The 24,429-nt window shown below is 43.8% G+C and overlaps 1 protein-coding gene across 4 annotated transcripts in view; it reads left to right on the forward strand.

The window, feature by feature from the left end:
* The window catches only part of ZBTB34 (zinc finger and BTB domain containing 34), a 43,036-nt gene extending 18,936 nt beyond the window's left edge, over positions 1-24,100 (forward strand). Inside the window, exons 1-3 of one of the 4 annotated variants that reach the window (XM_040482339.1) lie at positions 2,381-3,172; positions 18,172-18,395; positions 20,989-24,100. In XM_040482339.1, the coding sequence (XP_040338273.1) occupies positions 20,999-22,513 (1,515 nt within the window). In that variant the 5' untranslated portion in view covers positions 2,381-3,172; positions 18,172-18,395; positions 20,989-20,998 and the 3' untranslated portion in view covers positions 22,514-24,100. Of the gene's footprint in view, positions 1-2,380; positions 3,173-17,643; positions 18,396-20,988 lie in introns of those variants that run through there. The other 3 variants (XM_040482337.1, XM_040482338.1, XM_040482336.1) reach the window with 3 other exon arrangements.
* The last annotated feature ends 329 nt before the right edge of the window (positions 24,101-24,429 follow it).

Consider the following 24,429-nt stretch of genomic DNA (forward strand, 5'->3'; position numbering starts at 1 on the left):
CGGCCGCTGTCCGGCTCCCTCTGGGCGCGGCGGGGCGGGAGCGTCCGCGCCTGGTCAGTCCGGCGGGTGGGTGGGTGGCGCGGGCTGGAGCCGAGGCCGGGCGGGGTCGGGAGGCCCGGGCACCTGCTCCGGCCAGGCGCGCGCCCCGAAGGGGCCAGTCGTGCTCGGCCCAGGAGTCCGGGCGCCGCCGGCGGGGCCGAGGGTCGCGCTCGGCCAGCTGACCCGGGCTCCCCAGCCTCCGCCCTGGGCGTCTCGGGATCCCCTGCTTCCGGGCCCCTCGCTCTCAGGGGCGCTCCCCTTTTGTACCGGGAGGCCGGATGGTTGAGTGCCCTGAAGGGCCTGGCCGGGCCGCGGGGTCGGCCCTGCTGGCGGCTGTAGCGGAGCCCCTGCCCCACGCCACCGCCTTTCTTCAGGTAAACAGGCGGCGGCGCGTCCTGCTTGGCCCTAGACGTCTCCATGGTCACTCTCGCCCTCAGTCGGTCTTCACATTAAGGAGGGCCGGGCTGGGGTTGGCCTCGGGCTGTAAACACTGCCCTTCTCGGGCGGCTGTGCTTTAGGCGGCACTAGTCTGGGAGTTGTCTTGAGGCTTTCAGCAAGCCATTTCCGCGCTGGGCCTCAGTTTCCCCATCTGATCAGTGAGGGTTTTAGATTAGCTCTCTAAAGACCCCTGTAGCTTTACCGTTCTGTCTGTGTCTGAAATTGGAAGGGTTGTCCCTGGTTCAAGATACTGGGCAGTTTCACTGAAGACTTTTGCAAATGTGGACTTTTTAGCCACTTAATGCACTTGGTTTCGGACAGGCTTTAAAATGATTCCAAGACGCGTTTGGAAACCTTACCTTAATATTTCATCCCTTGCTTTTGTCCCTAGTAGTAGTCAGTCACATCCCGCTGAGTTTTTGCATGCAAAATTTTTTTTGTTGTTTATATTTGCCCATTTTCTCTTTGTTCCTTAGTCAGGCCCTCTTTGCTTCACATCTGGATTATTGCAACAGCTTCTTAGTTGGTCTGTGACTTCAGAAGTCCCCCGCCTCCCCCCTCCTTCCTTTATGCTAATGCCAAACTTAATATAGGAAGTCAGAAAGAGAGTTGAGTGCTTGCTTGATTATTAAATGTCAAGATGCTGTTCCATATGGTGGGGGAAAGTAGTGGAAGACCCACAGCCTCCAAGCAGCTTTACCCTAGGTGCTGACACTTTACCTGTGAAAAGGTAATTGATGAGACAGGGCTATATGCCCTAGAATTAAGAGGAAGGAGAGATGGAGGTCACTAGAGGCTGAGTGGTCAGGGAAGGCTTAGCGAGGAGGCAGGATTTGGGCTGGCTGTTAAAGGATGGGTAGGATTCAGCTAGGAAAAGAGGAATTGGGCCCAGTGATCTGATGGAGTTAGTGAATAGACCAGTCTCCTTGTAGATCAGTGTTCATCTAGGAAGGCAATAGGAGGAAAGATTGGTTGAGGCTTGTTCCTGAAAGAACTTGAACACTAGGCCCACATTGAAGCTATTTGAAAGGCAGTGGTGAGCAGCAGGAGACTCGGGTGGTTTGTGATGATTTGCAGGAGGGGAAAGGAGACGCTAGGGGCCAGAACAGCTAAGGGGCCACGGCATTGAGTAGTGTCCCCTGTCTGCCACATTGTGTCCAGCCATTGCCCACCCTGTCTTTTCAGGACTCTCCTTGGTTTGGCTCCCCCTCACCTCCCGGCACCTTATGGCACCTTCTTCCTTGCTTCTCCTTCTCCGTCTGCGCTCTGCAGAACCAAGTTTATGACTGCCTCTAGGGCTCTGCTCCTGTTGTTTCCCCCTTCTGAAGTGCTGGCCTCCTTTTTCTTCTCTGTGTAAATTCCCCATTTCACTTCCTTCAAGCCCTGCTGAAGATCTACTTCCTCCAGAGGGTGTTCCTGACTGCCCTACCCCCATGCCTTTGTGGCACTCAGAATCTAAATCGCAGGATTCTGCATTTGTTCCTTGGTTTTTGAACTCGTGCTTGTACCAGCTGGAGTGGGAGTTCTTGTGAGGGCATTGTGTCTTCATACTTGTCGCAGAGCCCTGGTGGTATCTAATGCTGTGGCCAGACTTTTATAATAGGTGCTCAAACATTTCCGATTCTTGTTGGTAAACGACTCTTTAAAAACATTGTGATTCCCCTCCTTTTTAAAGGGGAATCTGTTGTTAGTTATTAGCTTTCTCTGTTGTATATTAACTTATGTGTAATGCTGCCATTCGGATATTTTTGGCTTTCGTTCTTTTTTTTTTTTTTTTAGTGTATTTATATATTTAGAGAGAGAGCTCGAGGGAGCGGGGAGGGGCAGAGAGAGAGGGAGAGAGAGAATCCCAAGCAAACTCCAAGCCTCCAGCGCAGAGCCCCACGCAGCGAAACCATGAAATCATGACCTGAGCCGAAACCAGGAGTCTGACGCTTAACCACCTGAGCCACCCAGGTGACCCGGGTTTTCATTCTGAGAGTGCAGATAGCGTGAAACGAATCTTTGAAAGATTAAAAAGTTTACTCTTGATTATAGGAAAGAAAAAAGCCATGTAATTCTTCTGTTGGAGACTGTTGGGAAAGAACGTAAGCTTTGAAACAAGATAGGCCTGGATTTGAATCCCAACAAGGCTACTTACCATCTCTGTGAACTTGGGTAATTTGTATAATGTCTCTGAGCCTCTCTGTCTTCTCATCTCTAGTGTGAGGATAATAAAATCCATCTGATAGAGTTGCTATGAGTTTTAAAATGGAAAAAATAAAAATGAAGGAGGTAGAGTTTGTGGCTCCTATTAACTGTTTAATACATTTTCATTACCACCACCGTCACTGTCATCATCATTACGCGTAAATCTATCAAGGTGGAGAAATGATAGGCTGCTGAACCTCAGCTTCTCTGAGCTGTGAATTTTTGCATGTTTCTGGACCCTCTCCATCGAAGCACTTGTTGATGTCAATATCCTGAATCTAGAATGCTATCATTATGTTTTATTCCCATTAGTTTTCATGTTACTTTGGTTTAAATCCTGCTTCGTGTTTTTCAGACTTCTTAATTGTACCCATTTAATGTTTTATAGCTGACTGCTGAATTTAGCTTAGTGAAGGCCATCAACTGAATGCAGTTTAATTTCTAATGGTTATTTTCTGGTTGATATTGATGGCATGGAAAACCTCACGGAAGAAAGCGATTCAAGGTGAGCTTTTCTAACACTTCTGTCCTCAGAGGCGGGTCTTCCTGTGTTTCCTAGGTCCAGTGTCCTGGGAAATGCCAGCAGTAAGCAGATAAGATGCCACTTTTGAGCTCTTGGCCTTAAGAAAGCTTACTCATTGCTATACATGAAACACGTCTTTCTCATTTGTGATGAATTAATGAAACATCTATTTGCCTACTTCATAGAAGTAGAAAGATGTTGTTGGATATAGTGGACATGATGCAGAGAAATGGCTGCAGACTACTCAAAGTGCAACGTTGTAAACGCTTAATTATCGTTATGCCAGTGTAACGATACATCTTTAAATGAGAATTCCCTTTCCACTCAAAGTTGATCAGTGAGGGTCCAGTACCGCTACAAACCCTGTATCTCACCAGCGTGCCTGGATTAAAGCCTTACTCTTACAGGAGATAAGAATTCCCCCTCGGGAGACTGACGAATTCAGGTTCAAATCCTGGCTCAGCAGTCCTTAGTGACCTTGGGAAAGGTTCTTGGTCCCTCTGAGTTTGTTCCCTTCCCTGGAGGATGGGGTGGGCCGCACTATCTCTCAGAAAGGTGTCAGGAATGTTCAGTGAGGAGGTACGGGGCTTACGAAGCCTTCCGCACAGTAGGAGTATGACTGTTCATCCTTGACATTCATTGCAGGTGAGGTTAAAGAGGCCATCCCTCCCCTGCTCGGACAGCTCAGAAGAAGCTTCTGATGTTTTGCCTTGACTGCAAGACAAACCCCACTGTCAAACCAAGCCGTACTCTCAGAATTAGTGTAACTGAGCAGACTTGGAGAATGTTAACGCCTTGGTAGGAAATCTAACAGTTTGGATAAAAATGTTCTTTCAGGCTCACATGAATTAATGCAGTAAGAACTCTAGACTTGTTTTCTTTTAAATTAGGATGAGTGCTTCATGAATATCCATCACGGAATGCCATTTTATTTATTTTTTTCGTGCATTGGGTTTCAGCAGCACCAGAATGTTTTATGCAGCCCTGGTGTTATTCGGCTGGTGCTTTCTAAAGGATTAGATTGTAATTCATGACAGCTCAAGTTTAGTTTTGATCTAGACCCAGGCAGAAATACCTAGAAAAGTTATTTTTATATAGTTGTTACTGCTGTTACCATGCCTGCTGTCCCTAGTGCTTCCATCTGTGGTCTTTTTCGTGACTTTTTGTATGGAATGGAAATTAGGGATCTTAGGTCTTCAGTGCCTGGTAGAGGAAGCCTAGATTGGTTTGTGGCTCTGATTCCAGCAAGTGACTGAATCCCGCAGGTGCAGATCTGGGTTTGGAATTGTGAGCATCTTGATTGAGAATAGTGGTATCTCCTGGTGCCTTAAATAACTTCCAGATTTGTAACCTTGCCTTCTTTCCTTAGCAGCGTCACTGGGTATTTTTAAATGAGAGAGTTTGTGGGTTAGATGGGAATGAGCCACCTTGGTAGATTTCACCTGTACCTCTTGGGTCTTCAGCAGGAAGAGTTGAGGGCTGGGGGTGTAGTGATGGCGGCAGCCGGGGATTTTGCGCCACCAGTTTGGTTCAGGTTGAGTCAGCTGACATGTGCCGAGAGCCTCTCTCTGCCAGACACTGTGCTGGGCTCACATAGTCCCTGCCCTCTGGTCACCGCCGCGAATGTGAGCTCAGTAGCACATTCCCAGTTGCTCAGATTTTACACTTGCGCTTTTGTTCCAGTTGCCATTATGGGGAAACACTTCGAGAGCTTTACCCAAGAATGTTGTAGAGGAGATTGGGAGGCCCATGTGGGTGTTTTGCGCAGATGGCATCTAAGCATCCTGTCTCCTCTCTAGGCTCTCTTCTGAACGGGTTAGCCGTGCGGGAAGATGACACTAGGCTAGGTCCCGGTTTTCATTGTGCAGTTTCCTCACAGCTTGACAAAAGGCATGATGCAGAATTTCATTAATGAAATGATGTGCTGAAGAGAGGGCTGAGTGTGTGGGGTACCTCGTTCTCCAGACCATGTTACAGCACCTCTTTCATAGGAGCAAACAGCAAAACGTTTCTGCTCTCAGCTAAACTTTTTTCTGTTTTGTCTCCCTCAGTAACCTCCTCTTACCACGTCAGGCCTCGGTACAATTTTTGGTTCCTTCCAGATCGGTATCTGGTGTTTCTGTACAGCTGCACACCCCTACTTCCCACTACCTGTCAGACGGCTCTATGCAGATGCCCAGAGGGCAGCCCAAACTCCTTGTTTGGGGCTGGACCCACTTGCCTCCTAGGACAGTTGGCGTCCGTCAGTGTCCAAGTCCTGTTGAGTCCTTCTTTGGACTCATGTTCAAGTTGGCTGCTGCCAGAATTCAGTTTGGGTTCTCTAGTGTTCAGGCCCTTCACCTTCCAACAGTGGTTCTCGTCTGTGCTGTGTTACCCCTCAAACCCGGGTCCTGGCCACTACCCCAGACACCCCACATTTCACTCCTATGTTCCCTGCTCCTGCCATCCCTTCTGTTTGAAGTGTTCTTTCTGTTTCTATTTGAAATACAAAGCCCTGTTCACATATTACAAATACCAGGAAGCTTTCCTTTGTTCCGTTTTGATTTTTTGTAAAGTCTTTTTGGTCAGAAGTAATCAGCTTGTCATTATTCCTCATAGCTCTCGGGTTCTGCCTCTATAATTGTCTTCTTGATACACTAATTATCCACTTGCAGCCTATCTTTCTCTTTCTCTAGATTCTTCGGTTTACAAAATTATATATTTTTAGGTAGAATCTTACACATGTCTTAAAAAAAACTTTTAGTGAGAATAATACAGCTATGTGATAAAACATTCGAGAAGTGTAAACTGAAGCCTGTTTCCCTTCCCTTTCCCCACTCCTTAGTCCTCATTCCCAAAGTCACCGACGCTAAGTTTCATGTGATTTCCTTCCAGAGCAGATACAGCAGTGTATATTTATTCTTTTAAGAAAAGTATACGAAGGGGCGCCTGGGTGACTCAGTTGGTTAAGCGGCTGACTCTTGATTTTGCTTCAGGTCATGACCTCATGGTTCCTGAGTTCGAGCCCCACATTGGGTTCTGTGCTGACAGTGCAGAACCTGCTTGGGATTCTCTGTCTCTCCTTCTCTCTGCCCCTCCTCCCCTTGTGCTCTCTTTCTCTCTCTTGAAAAGTAAATACAAACTTAAAAAAAAAAGTACATGCAAAGAATTGCATGTATGCATACATACTGTTCCATAGCATGCTGGTTCGGAGTAAATAATAAAGGTCTTTTTATATCAAAGCATATAGGTTACCCTTTTTAATAGTTGTGTAGTGTTTCATTGTTGATTTTTTTTTTTTTAACCAGTCTCCTCTTGATGGATTTTGAAGTTGTTTCCTTTCTCTTTCTTTTTTCTTTCTTGCTTTTTTTTTTTTTTTTTTTTTTTTGCTACAGCAAATAAAAATGCTTAGTGCCCATCCTTGTTAACATATATCCTAACATACTTTTGTATGACTTTTGTAGGCTCAATTCATAGCAGTTAATGGTGGACCAAATGGTGAATTCCTTTTACATTCTTCTGGATCTTACCAGGTTCTCTCTCAGGATTACACTTGCCAGTTCTTAAATGTGTGCAGGTCTGATGGGTTACAACTGGTTTCTCATTTTTCCTTGTTTAGTCATGAATAAAGCTAAACATTTTTTCATGTGTTCTTTGGTCATTTGTCTTTTCTTTTTCTGTGCAATGTTAATTCCTTTGCCCCTTCTTCCGTAGGATTTTCTGTGTCGTCCCAATCTGACTGACTGACAATATAAATTAGGGAATTTGGAAAGTAGCCCTTTGTCAAATGTGCATGTATTTTTCCTCAGTATGTCATTTACTTTTGGTTTTTGCAGAGGGTATTTTTTTGTCATATGTTGGCAGATGTATTCATCTTTGCCTTTGTGGCTTCTGGGATTTCTGTCATGCTTGGAAAGGCCTTTAAGTCATTACTATAAATAAATGCGTCCATGCTTTTCTCAGTTAATTTTTTGGTGATAATCAAGCCTTATAAAAATATTGCCATAGAACATAAGAATTAATTCCATTAAATGGAAAATAATGGGACCCTTTTTCCATTCCCTGGTGCTTTATAGGATCGGTAAACATGCAACACCTTTGAAAACTCACGCTGCCTCCCTTAGCCATGTTTCCATCCACGTGAGCCTCTAGTGTTGCCGTATCTGAGGACTGTCACTGCCTTTTCCCCCTTTTGCTCAAAGTCGGTGGGAGGAGCGGGGTGAGAGAAGAACAGAGTATTGATTATCCCCAGTATCGTTCACCCCTGTCAGGATCAGTCCTGTCTGCTAGACTGTGGCTTTGCTGTCTTTGCAAAGTGGCTTTTTTATTCTAAAGCTCCTTCAGGTAAAATGTGTTCTTAGTGACCTTTGGAACCAGGATTAGGGATAAGATTCCCTCATCTGTTGGATTTCAGAACAGTGCCTTGTCCTGACGCATGGGTGTGGCAAGACTAGACGGTTCTGTAGCTTTTTTGGGTGGGATCTTTAGGGATTTCCAGCAGCGTCACTAACTAAGCCTCGTTGTCTGTGGTCTTGCATCGGATCTTAGTTTTCTTTTCAGACCTTGCGTGCATGTCTATCTGTAGGACCCCTCTCCTTTGCTTTTTCCCTCCAGTCTGTGGGAGGGGCTTCCCAGGCTGACTTTGTACGGTGCACAGTGTGGGTGTCCCCCGTGGCTTGTGCCCACAGTGCCTTGCTGTGTAAATGTCCTCCCTTCTCTGGTTGCGCAGTCTGCCTTCACTCCCTGGCGTGGGTCCCTTTTCCCGAACCTGCTCCTTCTCTGCTCCTCATGGTTCTGGCCTGCCCCTGGCTTCGCTGGCCTCACTGCTGTCCTCGGTGCTTGGTCATCCCTGGATAGCCCCTCACGCCGGCTGCTCTGGCTTTTTGAACACCAGTCCCAGTGCTGCTTAGAATGCTGTTGAACTTGGGCTGAACCTGTGTCTCGGCAGTGTCTGCTCTGTGACTTTCACCTGTAAACACCAAAAGGACCAGTTACTTGAGCCTCAGACCAGTGGTTTCTAATTAATTCAGGCGTTAGCATGAAGATAAGTGTTTATTTATTTATTTATTTATTTTATTTATTTTTTTTTTTGATAAGTGTTTATTTAAAGGGTAAGGGGCTCTGACCAGGAAAAGCTATGAAGATGGAAAGCATAATATACTTTAGCCGCCGGGATGCCTGGGACTCCCCCCCCCCCCCCTTTCCCCCAAAGCCCTTAATCTCTAATCTCTATTGGAGATTCTGCTCTAGGAGGAGGGTGCTGTAGTAAATTGCTAGAGCTGAAATTGGTCACAGGGGACGTGCATTTGTAACTTTGGTGGATATTAATAAAATTCCCCTACTTGGCCGCCTCCATTCCCTTCCTCACAGAAGGAGTAGCAGCCCTTGGCAGCAAGAGGGGGATGCTTACCACTAGTCCCTGTCCCTTTCCCTGGCCGGCCACCATGCCGGGGCAGGAATGTAACTTGACGCAAGCTTTCTTCTTCGCCTGCCTTTTCCTGAGCTCTTCCTGACTTCTGCTGGTCCTGCTGTTCCCCTCCAGCAAATGAAACATGGATTAGGAATTACTGTGTAGGAAGTCTAGATGGGCAGACTTTGGACCGTCCTGGGACAGTTAGCCTCTTGGGGTCTCAGTTTCCTCATCTCTAAAATAGAGGCAGGGCGCCTGGGTGCTCGGTGGACTGAGCGTCCGACTCTTGATTTCAGCTCAGGTCACGATCCCAGGGTGGTGAGATCAAGTCTGTGTCGGGCTCTGCTGGAGCCTGCTTGGGGTTCTCTCTCTCCCTGTCTCTCTGCTCCTTCTCTGCTGTTTCTCTCAAAATAAATAAACTTAAAATAAAATGAAATAAAATAGGGGTAATAGTACTGTCCTCTGTGGGGAGGGCAAGAGGATTCTAGGAAATCATGCAGAGAAGTCCTTTGTGACATGCCTCGTCTTTATCAAGCATTCAGTGTTAGTTATCGATGATGATGATGGGCTCTCCCAAGGAAGGAAGAAGGCTAAGGGTGTGGGAGGTGGCCAGTGACCCCCTTTTACAGTTGCTGAGGTTAGCGTGGGGGTGGGTGTCAGGACCATCCACCTCAGGTAGTCCTTCCCAGACGCTGTTGAGACCAGTGGCGGTGGCGAAATGTCACCGGCTGACCATGGCAGAGGCTGTGTAGGAGGTGAAAGCTGCTTCCAGGGGTGTGAATGTATTGTCTCATTAAAGAAATTGGCCGAGGGGCGCCTGGGTGGCGCAGTCGGTTAAGCGTCCGACTTCAGCCAGGTCATGATCTCGCGGTCCGTGAGTTCGAGCCCCGCGTCGGGCTCTGGGCTGATGGCTCGGAGCCTGGAGCCTGTTTCCGATTCTGTGTCTCCCTCTCTCTCTGCCCCTCCCCCGTTGATGCTCTGTCTCTCTCTGTCCCAAAAATAAATAAAAAACGTTGAAAAAAAAAATTAAAAAAAAAAAAAAAAAAGAAATTGGCCGAGCCTGAGGTGTGTGTGTCTACTGGTTGAATGAGCAGAAGAGGACTGAACAGGTTGAGAAGCTGACAACTTGAACTTCCCAGCTGCCCGCTTCAACTAAGTCCTCATGTGTGGTTTTTAAAAGAGGTGTTTCACGTTCTTATCCATTACAAACAAGTGAACAAAACTATTGTTAAAATAAATACTAAAGGTGGCAGCTGTGAGCAGCTGTGTGGTGGGAAGAGCTGTTACGGGAGCCGGAGCTGCCGATGAAGCTGATCGAGGTGACGACCTCCCAAAAGCACAGGGACCTGTGGCAGCGCCCATGGGGGAAAAGCCAGTGGGGAGCCTGGCCGGGATTGGTGAAGTCTTGGGCAAGAAGCTGGAGGAATGGGGCTTTGACAAGGCCTCTGTGGTCCTTGGCCAGTTCCTGGTGCTAAAGAAAGATGAAGCTCTCTTCTGGAACGGCCGAAGGACACATGCGGGGCCAATGCCAAGAGAGGTGCAACGCCTTCTTATGAGGCTCTCCGGGGAGCCCCCAGCCCCTGGCCCCAGCGTGGAGTCTCCAGAGTTTGCAGCCGCGTGGGGACTCCTCCCCTGTCCTCTACAAAGGAAGAGATTGCTGTTGTACTCCACCTGCAATGTACTCCAAGGTGTTTTGGGGGTTCTCTTCCCTCACCATTTCAACTGTTTTGAAATTCTCGCTCTTGCATGCATCTCCCTTCTTCCCTGCCAGTTTCATGTCAAGCGTCATGTCAGATGCTTCTCTGAGTGGATTCCCAGCCCTGACCCCACTCCCACCCCCACCTCTGGCCTTGTTTTATGCTATTTGGCTCTTTTTTTGGCAAAATAGTCACTGTTGTAAAGGTTTTTAAATCAATAAAATCAGTGGCCTTCAAAAAAAAAAAAAGGTATTGAAAATGTCCAGCCAGGGACCTGTGTGTTTCAGTCGGTTAAGCATCCGACTTCGGCTCAGGTCGTGATCTCACGGCTCGTGAGTTCAGGCCTCACCTCGGGCTCTGTGCTGACAGCTCAGAACCTGGAGCCTGCTTCGGATTCTGTGTCTCACTCTCTCTCTGCCCCTCCCCCACTCACACTCTCTCTTCTCTCAAAAATAAAATAAAAACATTCAAAAATTAAAAAAAAAATGTCCAGCTGATATATGCTTGTGTTTTTTTTAATTTAAAATAGCAATGCAGATGTCTAGTTTGGGGATGGTTTTTTGCTTAATATAATACGACAGATCTGTGATTAATCTTCTGAATTAAAGAATACTGATTCTGATGTATTTAGTGAGAGGAATAATCAAATTCATTGTTGTCTTCTGAAGCAGCTGCAAACTTAGTCCATGAAAAACTAATATATAAATCACATCTCTGCATTATCAGAAATGAATTTCATTCCCACATCTCTCTGAGTTGGGAGGAATCCGTGTTAAGCCTGTTTCCAATTGCAAGACTGGGAGTCTTATTCGTCTTTGAATTCCCTTTGGTTTTGTGTGTGCGGAAGATCGAGAGTGAATGAATATTTCCTATAAATGTAGAAAAGTAATTTAAATTCCCAGTCAGTATGCGATTTAGTGATTGCAATTAAATGTAATACTTGTAGCACATAAGACAAAAGGCTAATTTCCTTAATTTACAAAGAGCTCTGACAATTCAGTAAAAAATGCAAATACAGGCAACGGATATGAACAGGCAGTTGGAAGACAAACTTAGACAAATTGCCATTAAACGTGAAAATAGATGATCAACCTTATTTATAATTAAATAAAGGCACTTCAGAAGCATGAGATGCCATCTTAAACTCATCAGTCTGGCAAAAGTGAAACTCATCAGTCTGGCAAAAGTGAAAAAGTTGAATGCTCATTATTGGTAGCTGGTGGGGGGCGGGGGGAACAGGCAGTTCATGTGCCATTGGTGAGCGAAGCTGCTGCGGCCTTTGGGACATAATTTGGCGTGATCGTTGAAATGAAACCATGATCCTAGCAAAGTCCTCTGCTTGGAGGAAATATCGTGGCTATGTCATTTTTTTCCTGTTTAGGATATCATTTGAGGCCTGGCTGAGTGCATTGTGACACAGCCTTCCATGTCAGAAGTCAGAAAAGATAATGAAGTAGATGAGTTTGTGCTTCTATGGAAAGATTTTAAGGTATATTAAATACATTTTTTTTTTTTTAAAGCAGGGTGCAGGGGCAACTGGGTGGCTCAGTTGGTTAAGTGTCTGACTCTTGATTTCGGCTCAGGTCATGATCTCACAGTTTTGTGAATTTGAGCCCCACGTGGGGCTCTGACAATGCAGAGCCTGCTTGGGATATTCATTCATATTCATTCTCTCTCTCTCTCCCTCCCTCCCTCCCTCCCCCCCTCCCCTCCTCCCCCTCTCCCCCTCCCTCCCTCTCTCTCCCTCTCCTTCCCTCCCTCTCCCTCCCTCCCTCTTTCCCTCCCTCCCACCTGCATGCATGCTCTCTCTGTCTCAAATTAAAAAACAAATAAAGCAGGGTACAGAACAGCTTACGCTGATATGTGTTTATAATTTTCTCTGAAAGAACACTAAGAACTCTTAGCAGTGATTATCTTTGTGAGGAGGAACAGGGGAAGAGTTTTGCTATTCATTTTATATTTTTCTGTACTAGGATTTGAAGTTTGACCATGTGCATATATTTTATTTTTTAAAGATGAAATTACTGAAGCATTGACCTAAGTTAGGTGTAGGCCCACTGGCACTCTCTGCGGGGGAGGAATCAAGACCTACAAGAAACCACGCTGGGAAACTGCTGATACAGAGGAGCCGAGGATCATAGTTGAACTTAATCATCTCATCAAGAGGTTCTGACTTGCTTAACCTCAGGACCACCAGACCTGACAAATTGGGTCATTGGATGTAGAACTGGTGATCAGTTATGTCTTTTACTCCTTTTAGCTTGGTGACGTGCCTAGGACTGAAACTACCTGCAAATTCCCCCGTGTGTCAGAGTTTTAGAAGCCTCTTTCTCTGGAGTGTTACTTGTTAGCAGCTTTAGGCAGAGGGCTTTGGATCTCATTGTCGTGGCCAGAAGGAGGCGTTAATGTAAAGGAGAGGAGAGTGATGCACTTCCTTTCTCATTTGCAGAAAAATGGAATCCCTCTCTTAGGTGTTAATCATGGTCTTTGGTTTTTCTCTCCAGTGATTTTCTTTCAAGTGTAAGATTTTCTTTCAAGTGAAGCCTTACTGTGAAGCTATTTTCAGTTAGACTATTTCGGAAATGCTTGTTTTCCGTTTTCTACTGGTTTTAGCCTAGGACTCTACCTTTAAAAAGCCTGAGCCCTTGGGGTGCCTGGGTGGCTCAGTCCGACTTCAGCTCAGGTCTTGATCTCCCGGTTCCTGAGTTCAAGCGAGCCCCGCGTCAGACTCTGTGCTGACAGCTCAGAGCCTGGAGCCTGCTTCAGATTTCTGTCTCTCTCTCTCTCTCTCTCTCTCTCTCTCTCTCTCTCTCTCTCTCTGCTTCTCCCCCACTCACACTCTGTCTCTCTCTCAAAAATAAACATTAAAAAAAATTTAAAAAAAAGCCTGAGCCCACCTCCCTTTTGCCCTTGAATTCCCAGCGTCACTATTTACATACCCTTGTGTCGCAACCATGCTATAATGCGTAGGTAACATTTGACCACTTGGTAGGTGCCAGGCAGTATCTGCATTTCTAGAAGGCAGTCTGTGATAGTCAGGGTCACGACTTCTGGAGTCAGACTAAGTTCATCTTTTAACTGTGGGACAGTGTCTTAACTGTCAGTTACCTTATCTTGGCAGTATCTTAACCGCTTTCCCCTAATTTCTTCATCTGTGAGATAGAAACAATCATAGTATTTCCTCACAGAGTTGATAAAAGGATCAAATTAATATATATAAGGTGTTGAGGTGCCTGGGTGGCTCAGTCAAGCATCTGACTCTTGATTTCAGCTCAGGTCATGATCTCACAGTTCATGAGTTCAAGCCCCATGTCAGGCTCTGTGCTGCCAGTACAGTCTGTTTGGGATCCTCTCTCTCTCCCTCTCTCTGTTCCTCCTCTGCTCTGTCTCTCTCTCTTTCTCTCAAAATACATAAACTTAAAAAAAAATATATATATATATATATATATGGTGTTTAGCACAAGGTGAGTACTCGTGTGTAAGCTTTTATACACGTTCAGTGCATAAATTTCCCTCATTTAATCATTACAGCGCTCCTGTTGGGTAGTAGTTATTCTGAGACCTTTTCTCAATAGGAAATCAAAGTTAACTGACTTGTCCAAGGTCACATAGCTGTTTAAATGTTCATTGTTATTATTTTTATTAGAAAGTGGCCGAGGCGGGATTCATATCCAAGGCTACCTTTAAAGTCAGTTCTCTTTGTTGCTCCTGTCCCCCTAGAAAAAGTCTTTTAGAGCAAACCATGATCACTATGGACCAGGCAGCCACTGTGCTGAGTGCTTCCTGCTTCTACATACTTGTAGTCGTCACCACGAGCCGAACCGTGAGGCAAAGGACTGTCATCATCATTCCCATTTTCAAGACAAGAGAACTGACGCTTGAAAAGATTCTAAAGCTCCTTGCCCAGAGTTTTATAGGTGGAAAGCAGGTATCGTTTGAACCCAGATCTCACTTCCGATTCGTGCCCCTGACAGTTCTGTTACGATCTTTTCCTACCTTAAAAACTGGATGAGGCGTCTTAAGTTTTTGAAAAAATGTTACTGGTTTTTAACGACATATTCAGATAGTTTAGAAATGTGTCTAAAAAGATTCATTGAGAGCTGGCAGGGCTCCCAGCTGCCCTGTCCCCCTCCCAGGAGGCGGTAGAGGTTATTGTTGTGGTGCATCCTTCCAGAAGTAGTCTGTGCACATGTACAATGTGTGTATATTGACACGGTGGTGTGTATCTTTTCACAGCGCTTTGTTCAGACAACACGTATACTCTTGCACACGTCACCCTTTTCCTTGAGCAGTACACCATGGTGATTATTTCATGTCTGAATGAAAAGAGCTTCCTTGTTTGTTATTTTCTGGCTGTATAGTAAGTAGTTTTAAGTGTGGATGTCCCATAAGTTATTAACCACGCTCCTCTTCATGGGCAGGTAGTCTGTTTCTAATCTTTTGTCATTCTGTCCGGTGCTGTAGTCAGTTCCTAGGGTACATGGGGAACGTGCGTTTGTAATTTCGTTGGACATCACTAAAATGTCTCCAGAGTATTTGCTCATTTTACACTCTACCACCAGCATCTGTCAAATTATCATCTGGCAGGGATTTGGAAATATTTTTTATTTTCCTTTTTTTGGTCATTCCAAGTAATAAATGTTCACTGTTAGAAGTTTGGAAAACACAGAAAAATGCAAAGAAGAAAGTAAAAACATTTTGAATCTGGGGCGTCTGGGTGGCTCAGTCCGTTAAGTGACTTCTGCTTGGGTCATGAGGTGACTGTTCATGAGATCAAGCCCCGCATAGGGCTTGCTGCTGTCAGTGCAGAGCCTGCTTCAGGTCCTCTGTCCCCCTCTCTCTCTGCCTGTCCCCCACTCATGTGCTCTGTCTCTCAAGAGCAAATAAGCATTTAAAAAACTAAATAAAGGGGCGCCTGGGTGGCGCAGTCGGTTAAGCGTCCGACTTCAACCAGGTCACGATCTCACGGTCCGTGAGTTCGAGCCCCACGTCGGGCTCTGGGCTGATGGCTCGGAGCCTGGAGCCTGCTTCCGATTCTGTGTCTCCCTCTCTCTCTGCCCCTCCCCCGTTCATGCTCTGTCTCTCTCTGTCCCAAAAATAAATAAACGTTGAAAAAAAAATTAAAAAAAAAAAACTAAATAAGCCATTTTGAATCTTACATTAATGTATGCATTTTGTATATATCTCAGTATTATTTCTATGTATATTTAATATCTGCATATACATACATAATTTTAGAAATCTCCTACTTTTGTTGTTACCTGTATTTCAACAGCTTTATTGAGGTATAGGTTACATATCCTAGAATTTGGTCATCTTCAGTGTACAATTCAGTGGTTTTTAATAAATTTATGACATTGTACAGCTATTACCATAACCCAGTTGTAGACCATTTCCATCACCCGTGAAGATCCCTCCTGCTCACTTGCAGTCGATTTGTTACCTGATTTCTTGCTGTATTATTAAATATTCATTCAGCAGATATTTATTGAGTGTTGAGTGTCTGCTATGTGCCAGGCAGTAATCTGGGTGATAGTTAATAAAAGAGATAAAAATCTTTGCCCTGGTGGAGCTCACATTTTGTAGAGCTACCTTTGTATTCTTCCTTCCCATTAGTTTCATCATGACATAGTATTCAGTACATAGGTGTGCTATACTTTAACAATTCCCAAGAAGTCGGACATTTAGGTTGTTTTCATAATTTTGCTATTGTAATTGAACAGACTTATGGATAAATTCTTGTGCCTATATCTGTGATTTTTGTTACAACAGAGTGCTGAGTCCAAAGGAAGGCCCGTTGTAAAGCTTTTGTTACATGTAGTATATGAGGGCACTGAGCCCTTGTAGCACTGCCAGCTGGGTCATTTTTAAATCTTGCCAATTGAGAAAGTTGTGTCTCATGTTAATCTTTGTTTATCAGTGAAGTTGTCAATCGCTTTATCTGTATTTGAAGGCTATTTTAATTTTTTTAAAAGCATCTGTTCATAGTCTTTGCTCATTTTTCAATTGTTATATTTGCTTTTATTGATTTGTAAGAGTGTTATACTTCTTGGCTGTGTATGTTGTATTTTTCATAATTTGTCTTTTTTGTTCATTTGGTTTTGGTCAAAAGTTTTTTTAATGTTTAAAATTTATTTTGAGAGGGTGGGGTAGAGAGGGAAGGGCAGAGAGAGAAGAGAGAATCTCAAGCAGGCTCTGCACTGTCAACACAGAGCCCAACACGGGGCTTGAACTCACAAACTGTGAGATCATGACCTGGGCCAAAATCAAGAGTCAGACACTCAACTGACTGAGCCACCCAGGCACCCTCAGAAGGTATTTTTTTTTTTTTTTAACGTTTATTTATTTTTGAGACAGAGCATGAACAGGGGAGGGTCAGAGAGAGGGAGACACAGAATCTGAAATAGGCTCCAGGCTCTGAGCTGTCAGCCCAGAGCCTGACGCGGGGCTGGAACTCACAGACCGCGAGATAGTGACCTGAGCTGAAGTCGGCGGCTTAACCGACTGAGCCACCCAGGCGCCCCGAGAAGGTATTTTTTAGATGTACAAAAATTCTTCTGTAGTTAAATCTGTGTTTCTTCCTCTGATATCTGTCTTTGTATGTAAGACCTTCTCTAGAAGTTATTTTTGGGTATGTGGTGAGGACGATCTAACTTTATTATTCTATATACATATTATCCAAGCAGCATCTATTTCAAAAATTCTTCCTTTTTCATTGATTGGAAATGGCCCACAGGGCCCATCCTAGTCTAACTTCCCCCCACCTTGACAGCCTCATGTGGCCTCAGTCCTCCCCCGTGCTCGTTGTCCCAGTTGTCCCACATTCTCGAAGGCTTCTTTCCTTCCTGCTCAGGAAGGACGAGTCTCTTTGTGTGTGTCATTCCTTATGTCTGGAAGACTGGACCATTTCCCTGCAGCAACGCCCCTGTCCAATATGAAAGATCTCGTAGCTCTTGTCACAATTTATAACAAGAGAATTACAGCTCCCCGGGACCCCTAGTGCCTGGCACATAGAAGGCAGTACATACTTAGAGTGAATGAATTGTAGCCTAATCATACATTTTGACATCTAGATGTTTAGCTGGGTTTTTTGTTGTTGTTGTTTTCTAAAATTTCTTCAGTGTTTATTCTAGATCTACACAGTCCAGTGTGATAGCCACTGGCCACATGTGGCTATTGAGCACTTAAAATGTGATTATTCCAAATTGAGATGTGCTGTAAGTGTAAAATACACATAGATTTCAAAGAGTTAGTATGGAAAAAAAGAATGTAAAATGTCTCATTAATAACTTTCTAATATTTCTTATATGTTGAGAATGTTTTAAATGTTAGGTTAAGTAAAAATGTATAAAATTTAATAATGTTTATTTTTAAACAGTGTTAACTGCTAGAAAACACTACACATGTGGCTAACCTTATATTTCTGTTGGACAGCAATGTTCTAGATGAATTGTAAAATCATTTTGTGAAGTTACTGAGAATGTTCTTCATTGGGCTGCATTATATTTATAAATTAATTTGGTGGGAAAGTGCCTATAGTATTGCATTTTTCAGAAGCGTGATATGTATCTTCATTTACACATACATATTTTTGTCTTTATCAAAATGTTAGTTTCTTCTTGCAGATCCTGACTATTTTTTGTTTAGCCCCCAGGTATATTATGGTTTCTGTTACTATTGTTGGTTGCAACCTGTCATTATCTTACTTAACTTGTGTTTTATGTACAATAATTTATGAAACGCTCCATTTACTAGATCCTGCCTCTACCAGATTTGTTCCAGTAGTTCACTGTGTTTTCTGTGTAAATAGTCCTGTCTGCCTTGAATAGTAATTTCGCCTCCTCTTTTCTAATAGCTTCGGGCCTTAATTTTTTCTTGTCTGTTGCTTTGGCTAGAACTTCCAGAACAATGTTAAGAGTAAGAGAAGTGATGGGCAGACAACCTTGTATCCTCCCAGGCACTAATGGGAATGCCTTCTGAAAGTGTTTACCAGAGTGTGCACCAGGGAACACTAATTCTTGGGAATATTTACATGTGTACCTTGGGAGAAGAGTTACACGCTAAAATGAGTGTGCAAACCACTGAGTTAAATAGAATTCTTGTCTGCAGGACTTTTCAGGTGGGTTATTATGCTAATACATTTTTTACTTCCTAGGAGGTAGGGATATTGACACCAACTCATGGGCTTGTGTTCTATTGAATATATTTTGGGAAATGCAGGTATAATGTTTTCTTTCTAAGGATGATGGTGCTGTTGGTTGGCAGTAGGTACTGTTTATTATATTAAGAAAGTATATTAAGAAAATACTCTCTTCATATTTTTTCCTTACTTTGAAAAGGCATTTAACTTTCTAAAATCCATGTTTGGCATAGTTTTGATTTGGTTGTGTGGTTTTTTCCCCCTTTGACTTACTGATGTGGCAGATTATATTTATATATTTCCTAACATGTAGCCATCCTTACGTTTGGTCACAATATATTATTCTTTTAATAGGTTTTATTTGCGAGGATTTCCTCGAGGACTTTAAAATCTGTTTACTTAGGTAGGGTTGACACTTGTCTTCTTTATCCTGTTCACCATCTTCTGGTATCAGATTTATGTCATATAAATGGAGATGCTTTAATTTTCTTTCTTTCTTTCTTTTTTTTTTTTTTTGAGATGACTTAAGTGTTTTAACATGCATCTAAAACAGTGTGAACGGCCTGAAGATCATTTATGCTTTGGCACTTCTGTTTCTTTTTGTTTAATTCTGCCAATTTATGTTACTCTAAAAATATGTCCTTTCCGTACAGATTTCAAATTGATTTCAGTCATAACTCTAGGATAAATAAGGGCACGGTATTCCTCCTTAACTAAAATGTTTTAACTCAAATTCTGACATGATAAAAAAAAAAATCTTGTGTGATCTAGTCAAACTAACTGGTTGATCCTTTCCTGCGAGAGTCAGATTAAATTGCACGTTGTCGTGTCTTGTTATGGCTATGTGGTTTTTCTCCTTTGACTTATTGATGTGGCAGATTGTATTTATATATTTCCTAACAGGTAGCCATCCTTACATTTGGTCACAATATGTTACTCTTTTAATGAGTTATGTTTCCGAGGATGTCCTTATAATTTTGAAAATTTAAAAAACTTTCTCTATGATAATATGCTGTTCAGTGTTCTTACTTTTTTGCTTTCTTTGGGTTTAACTTGTTCCTTTTCTGACCTCTTCGGTGATTTCATGTATATTTATTATTTGTTGTTTAATGATAAATACTTTTAAGGGGTGCCTGGGTGGCTCAGTCAGTTGAGTGTCCAACTGCATCTCAGGTCATGATCTCATGGTTCGTGAGTTTGAGCCCCGTGTTGGACTCTGCTGACAGCTTGGAGCCTGCTTTGATTTCTGTGTTTTCTTCTCTCTCTACCCCTCCTCTGCTTTGATTTCTGTGTTTCCTTCTCTCTCTACCCCTCCTCTGCTTGTGCTCTGCCTCTCTATCTCTCTTTCTCTCTCAAAAATAAATAAACATTAAAAAAATAAATAAATAAATTTGGAAACAAAAATGCTAAATACTTTTAAGGCACTGACTTTCCCTGTTAAAATTTGTTGTTTCAAGATCCTCAACATTTTTTCTGAGAAATTTCAAATATACAGAGAAGTTGGATTTTGCAATAAACACCTGTATACACTCACCATCTATACTCTACACTTGTTAACATACTACTCTGTTTGCTTTATCACCTATCTATCCATCTCTTTTTTTGGATACATTTTTAAGCAAGCTGAAGACATAAGTAAATTTTACTCCTAAACCCTTCTTGCTGCAGATTTTATGTGAGTTTTCTTTTTTTTCTAAATAGTTTTATTCCTTTCTGATATTCTCTTTGATTCGGTGCTTATTCAGGAGGTATTTACATTTCAGTTGGTTGGGTTTTTTAAGCACTAAAATACAATTGTTAGATCTGATTTTGTCGTATTTTGGTTAGAGTGTGCAGCCTGGGCTATAGACACTTACATGTTTATGAGAGATTTAGTGCTGTGGATTCTTGGCAAGGGTAGCCAGCCTGTCCCAAGGTGTGCCCACCTGCAGTTGGGAGCGCTGTTGGACAGCAATATGCTCGCGGTGTGTCCATCACTCTTGTTACTCCTCCTGTCTAAAACTTTTCACTGAAAGGGATTGAGCATTGTTCTGTCCATTACCAATCCAAAAGGATATAAAGGTGTGCAGACCTGAAGGGGAAAAAAGGCACATCAAGACAACAACTCAAATTCTAAACTGAAAAAGGTTTAGCTCCATTCAGTATATCCAGTGTGCCATCTGCTTGAAAAACACCAATTGGAAACATACAAATGAGGCAGAACATTCTTTACATGAGTTTGCTTATTTTTTTACAAAGTATTCCAAATCCTCAGAAGTAAGTGAAACAGGGAAATATTTTTTCTTGAGCTGAGAGGACTTGACATATATAACATGTGATGATTTTGATGAAGATGAATGGTAGGCAGTTGGGGCACTAGGCTGATTGATCTTTAGGTTATCTGACTTTCGGTGAATTAACCAAGACATGAAAGACTGAAAATAAGTAAGAGGAAGAATGCTAAGGCTGACCCTCAGGCGGCATGGTAGCTGCAGTGGTGGTGGTGGTGGTGTTATGTTTGCAAGCTTGTGTTTATGCCGCTTGTACTTAGTGAGGAGTCACTGGTGAATTATGAAACTCTCTCTTTCTGCAGATTACGCTTCATGTCAGTAGAAATGGACAGCAGCAGTTTTATTCAGTTTGATGTGCCCGAGTACAGCAGCACTGTTCTGAGCCAGCTAAACGAACTCCGCCTGCAAGGGAAACTATGTGACATCATTGTCCACATTCAGGGTCAGCCATTCCGAGCCCACAAAGCAGTCCTCGCTGCCAGCTCCCCCTATTTCCGGGACCATTCAGCATTAAGTACCATGAGTGGCTTGTCAATATCTGTGATTAAAAATCCCAATGTGTTTGAACAGTTGCTTTCATTTTGTTACACTGGAAGAATGTCCTTGCAGCTGAAGGATGTTGTCAGTTTTCTGACTGCAGCCAGCTTTCTTCAGATGCAGTGTGTCATTGACAAGTGCACGCAGATCCTGGAGAGCATCCATTCAAAAATCAGCGTTGGAGATGTTGACTCTGTTACTGTTGGTGCTGAGGAGACATCAGAGAGTCGTAATGGAGTTAAGGACAGCAGCTTCTTTGCCAACCCGGTTGAGATCTCCCCTCCATATTGCTCTCAGGTACGGCAGCCCACCACGAGCAGCGATCTTCGGATGGAGACGACGCCCAGCAAAGCTTTGCGCAGCCGCTTACAGGAGGAAGGGCACTCGGACCGAGGGAGCAGCGGGAGCGTTTCCGAGTACGAGATTCAGATAGAGGGGGACCACGAGCAAGGGGACCTGTTGGTGAGGGAGAGCCAGATCACTGAGGTGAAAGTGAAGATGGAGAAGTCTGACCGGCCCAGCTGTTCCGACAGCTCCTCCCTGGGGGACGACGGGTACCACACAGAGATGGTGGATGGGGAACAAGTTGTGGCAGTGAACGTGGGGTCCTACGGTTCTGTGCTGCAGCACGCATATTCCTACTCCCAAGCGGCCTCACAGCCAACCAGCGTATCCGAAGCTTTTGGAAGTTTGAGTAATTCCAGCCCGTCCAGATCCATGCTGAGCTGTTTCCGAGGAGGGCGTGCTCGCCAAAAGCGGGCTTTGTCTGTCCATCTGCACAGTGATCTACAGGGCTTGGTGCAGGGTTCTGACAGTGAAGCGATGATGAATAACCCCGGGTATGAGAGCAGCCCCCGGGAGAGGAGTGCAAGAGGGCACTGGTACCCGTACAATGAGAGGCTGATCTGCATTTACTGTGGAAAGTCCTTCAACCAGAAGGGAAGCCTCGACAGGCACATGAGGCTCCATATGGGAATCACCCCCTTTGTGTGCAAGTTCTGCGGGAAGAAGTACACACGTAAGGACCAACTGGAGTACCACATCCGGGGTCATACTGATGACAAACCATTCCGCTGTGAGATCTGCGGCAAGTGCTTTCCATTCCAAGGTACCCTCAACCAGCACCTGCGGAAAAACCACCCTGGTGTAGCCGAAGTCAGGAGTCGCATCGAGTCCCCCGAGAGAACAGACGTGTATGTGGAACAGAAACTAGAAAATGATGCGTCGGCCTCAGAGATGGGCCTAGATTCCCGGATGGAAATTCACACAGTGTCTGATGCTCCTGATTAAGATGGTAACGAAGTGCACCCAAACAAAGCACATTAATCAATGCATATTTGTGATTTGCTTTGTTGTAATCTTTGGTTTTCCCAACCATCTGGAAATCTCTCCGTCTCTTGGCAGTTTTTCTAAGGTTTCTGGAAGGAACACTTCATTGTGTTTATCCTTTCCCCCGCCCTCCCTCTCCCAAGGAGCTCAAAGCATGAAGGGCAACGTATCCAGGGAAAACACAGGCTGACAGTATTCCTCTTTGGCTGAACTCTTAATCCCAAATCTGCCAGTGATTTAGCTATGCCAACTGGTTGACCCTACATTCTCTGCCAAGAGGCATACTCTCTCGTTGTGTGCACTGGCACCAGTGCGTTTCCACGGAGAGAGACTGGGATGCCGTCAGCTGATACAAATGGGTAACCTTTTCTAATTTAAAATTACTTTTAAGGGGTAGTTAGACAATTTATATATATATATAATAAAGCGATTATTATATATATAGTATATATACATTCTCAAATTTGATTTTATTCTGGTTGAGGTGAATGTAAGAGGAATATATAATTTAATACAATGTGAACAGGGCTTTTGACTCTGTCTTGTCCCCACCCAATGTTAGGGTTTTGCCCCTTTATATCCCTTACAAAAGAATGTTAATAGGTTTTCACATATATAATTCATTGTGTCCAAAAGCAAGCAAAGCAAATCACAGTGTTCATAGCTCTGCTTCCTAACAAGTACATAAACCAAATGCCATAAAATGTATTCAACTCTAGTTGGAAACCGTTTGGAATTTTTGTTCGTTGTCCAGTAGGTAAGCTGGATGACCCGTGGTGCTGACCTTTTTACATATTGTAGTGTTATATTAGCCAGCCCCAAAGGAGCAGTGGTTTTCAATGTTTTTACTGGCCTACGAATCTACCTTCATTCCGTACTGTAGAAACACACCAGGTAACTAAATCGAATCACTCTACCATGAGTTAGTACTCACACTAAAGGAAAGGGATTTGTAGTTCTGTCTACAAAATTCTCCAAGCAGTGTTGTGGGTTTTTTTTTTTTCCTCTTTTCAAACAGCTAGTTCAGGTGCACAGCAACTTTTTCTACATGCAGTTCCCAGGGAAACTGCAGAACTTGGAATTTGTACTTTTTGTAAAGATATACTCTATGGGAATTGCAAGCAATATATCTATCTTAGTATTGTGTGTGCTAACGAGAGCCTCAGTGGCTCCCCCACTCTCAGTGTTTCCTGCTTAAAGAAACCAACAGTCAAAAAGCCCTCTAAGATACTCTGTGTGTCACCAAATCTGTGTGTGTCACCATTTTTTGGGTCACGTGGTGCTATTTTTATGTTATGTATCTTTTAGGTCAGTATAGTTGTAGAAAATGTGAAATCTAACAGTAATAGTGAATTACAATTTTTTTTTTCCTCTCCTGAGTTTCTAGCTTGAAAAGAGACCTCAAAAGCATGTGCTTGCTGGCAAACACATTACTGTATCAAAACATACCTGAGTCCTATTTGAAAAATGTCTTGTCAGTACTTTCAAAGTGTCTTCAGCTCTGTACTTTGTTTACCCGTCTGCTTCTAGTAAACAAAACAGGCCCTACGAGTTCGCTTTGGTACTGTGCACCCTGACAGAGTACTTTCGGAAGCAATTTGACGGTGAGTTTGTGCTGCGGGCTGCCCTGCCCGTAGGATGTCAGCGCTCCAGACTCCCTGCTGGAGAACCTTGGCTCTGAAGCCCGCAGCCAGTACGTCTCCCCAGGAGAACGGCACAAACCACCCAAAAGAAAAATAGGCATAAAAAGACACAACTCGAGAGGCTTAGGAGTTGAAGGAGTACAGAAATGGACGTTTGCTGGTTTTCCATGCTTTTTTGGCTCTTAAGATACCAAGAATGGTGGGAGGTAGGGGGTGTTCGGGGGAGGTTTTGGG

This window comes from Herpailurus yagouaroundi, unplaced genomic scaffold (assembly GCF_014898765.1).
Source record: "Herpailurus yagouaroundi ecotype Mexico unplaced genomic scaffold, PumYag 160, whole genome shotgun sequence".
In the NCBI taxonomy this organism is placed as follows: Eukaryota; Metazoa; Chordata; class Mammalia; order Carnivora; family Felidae; genus Herpailurus; species Herpailurus yagouaroundi.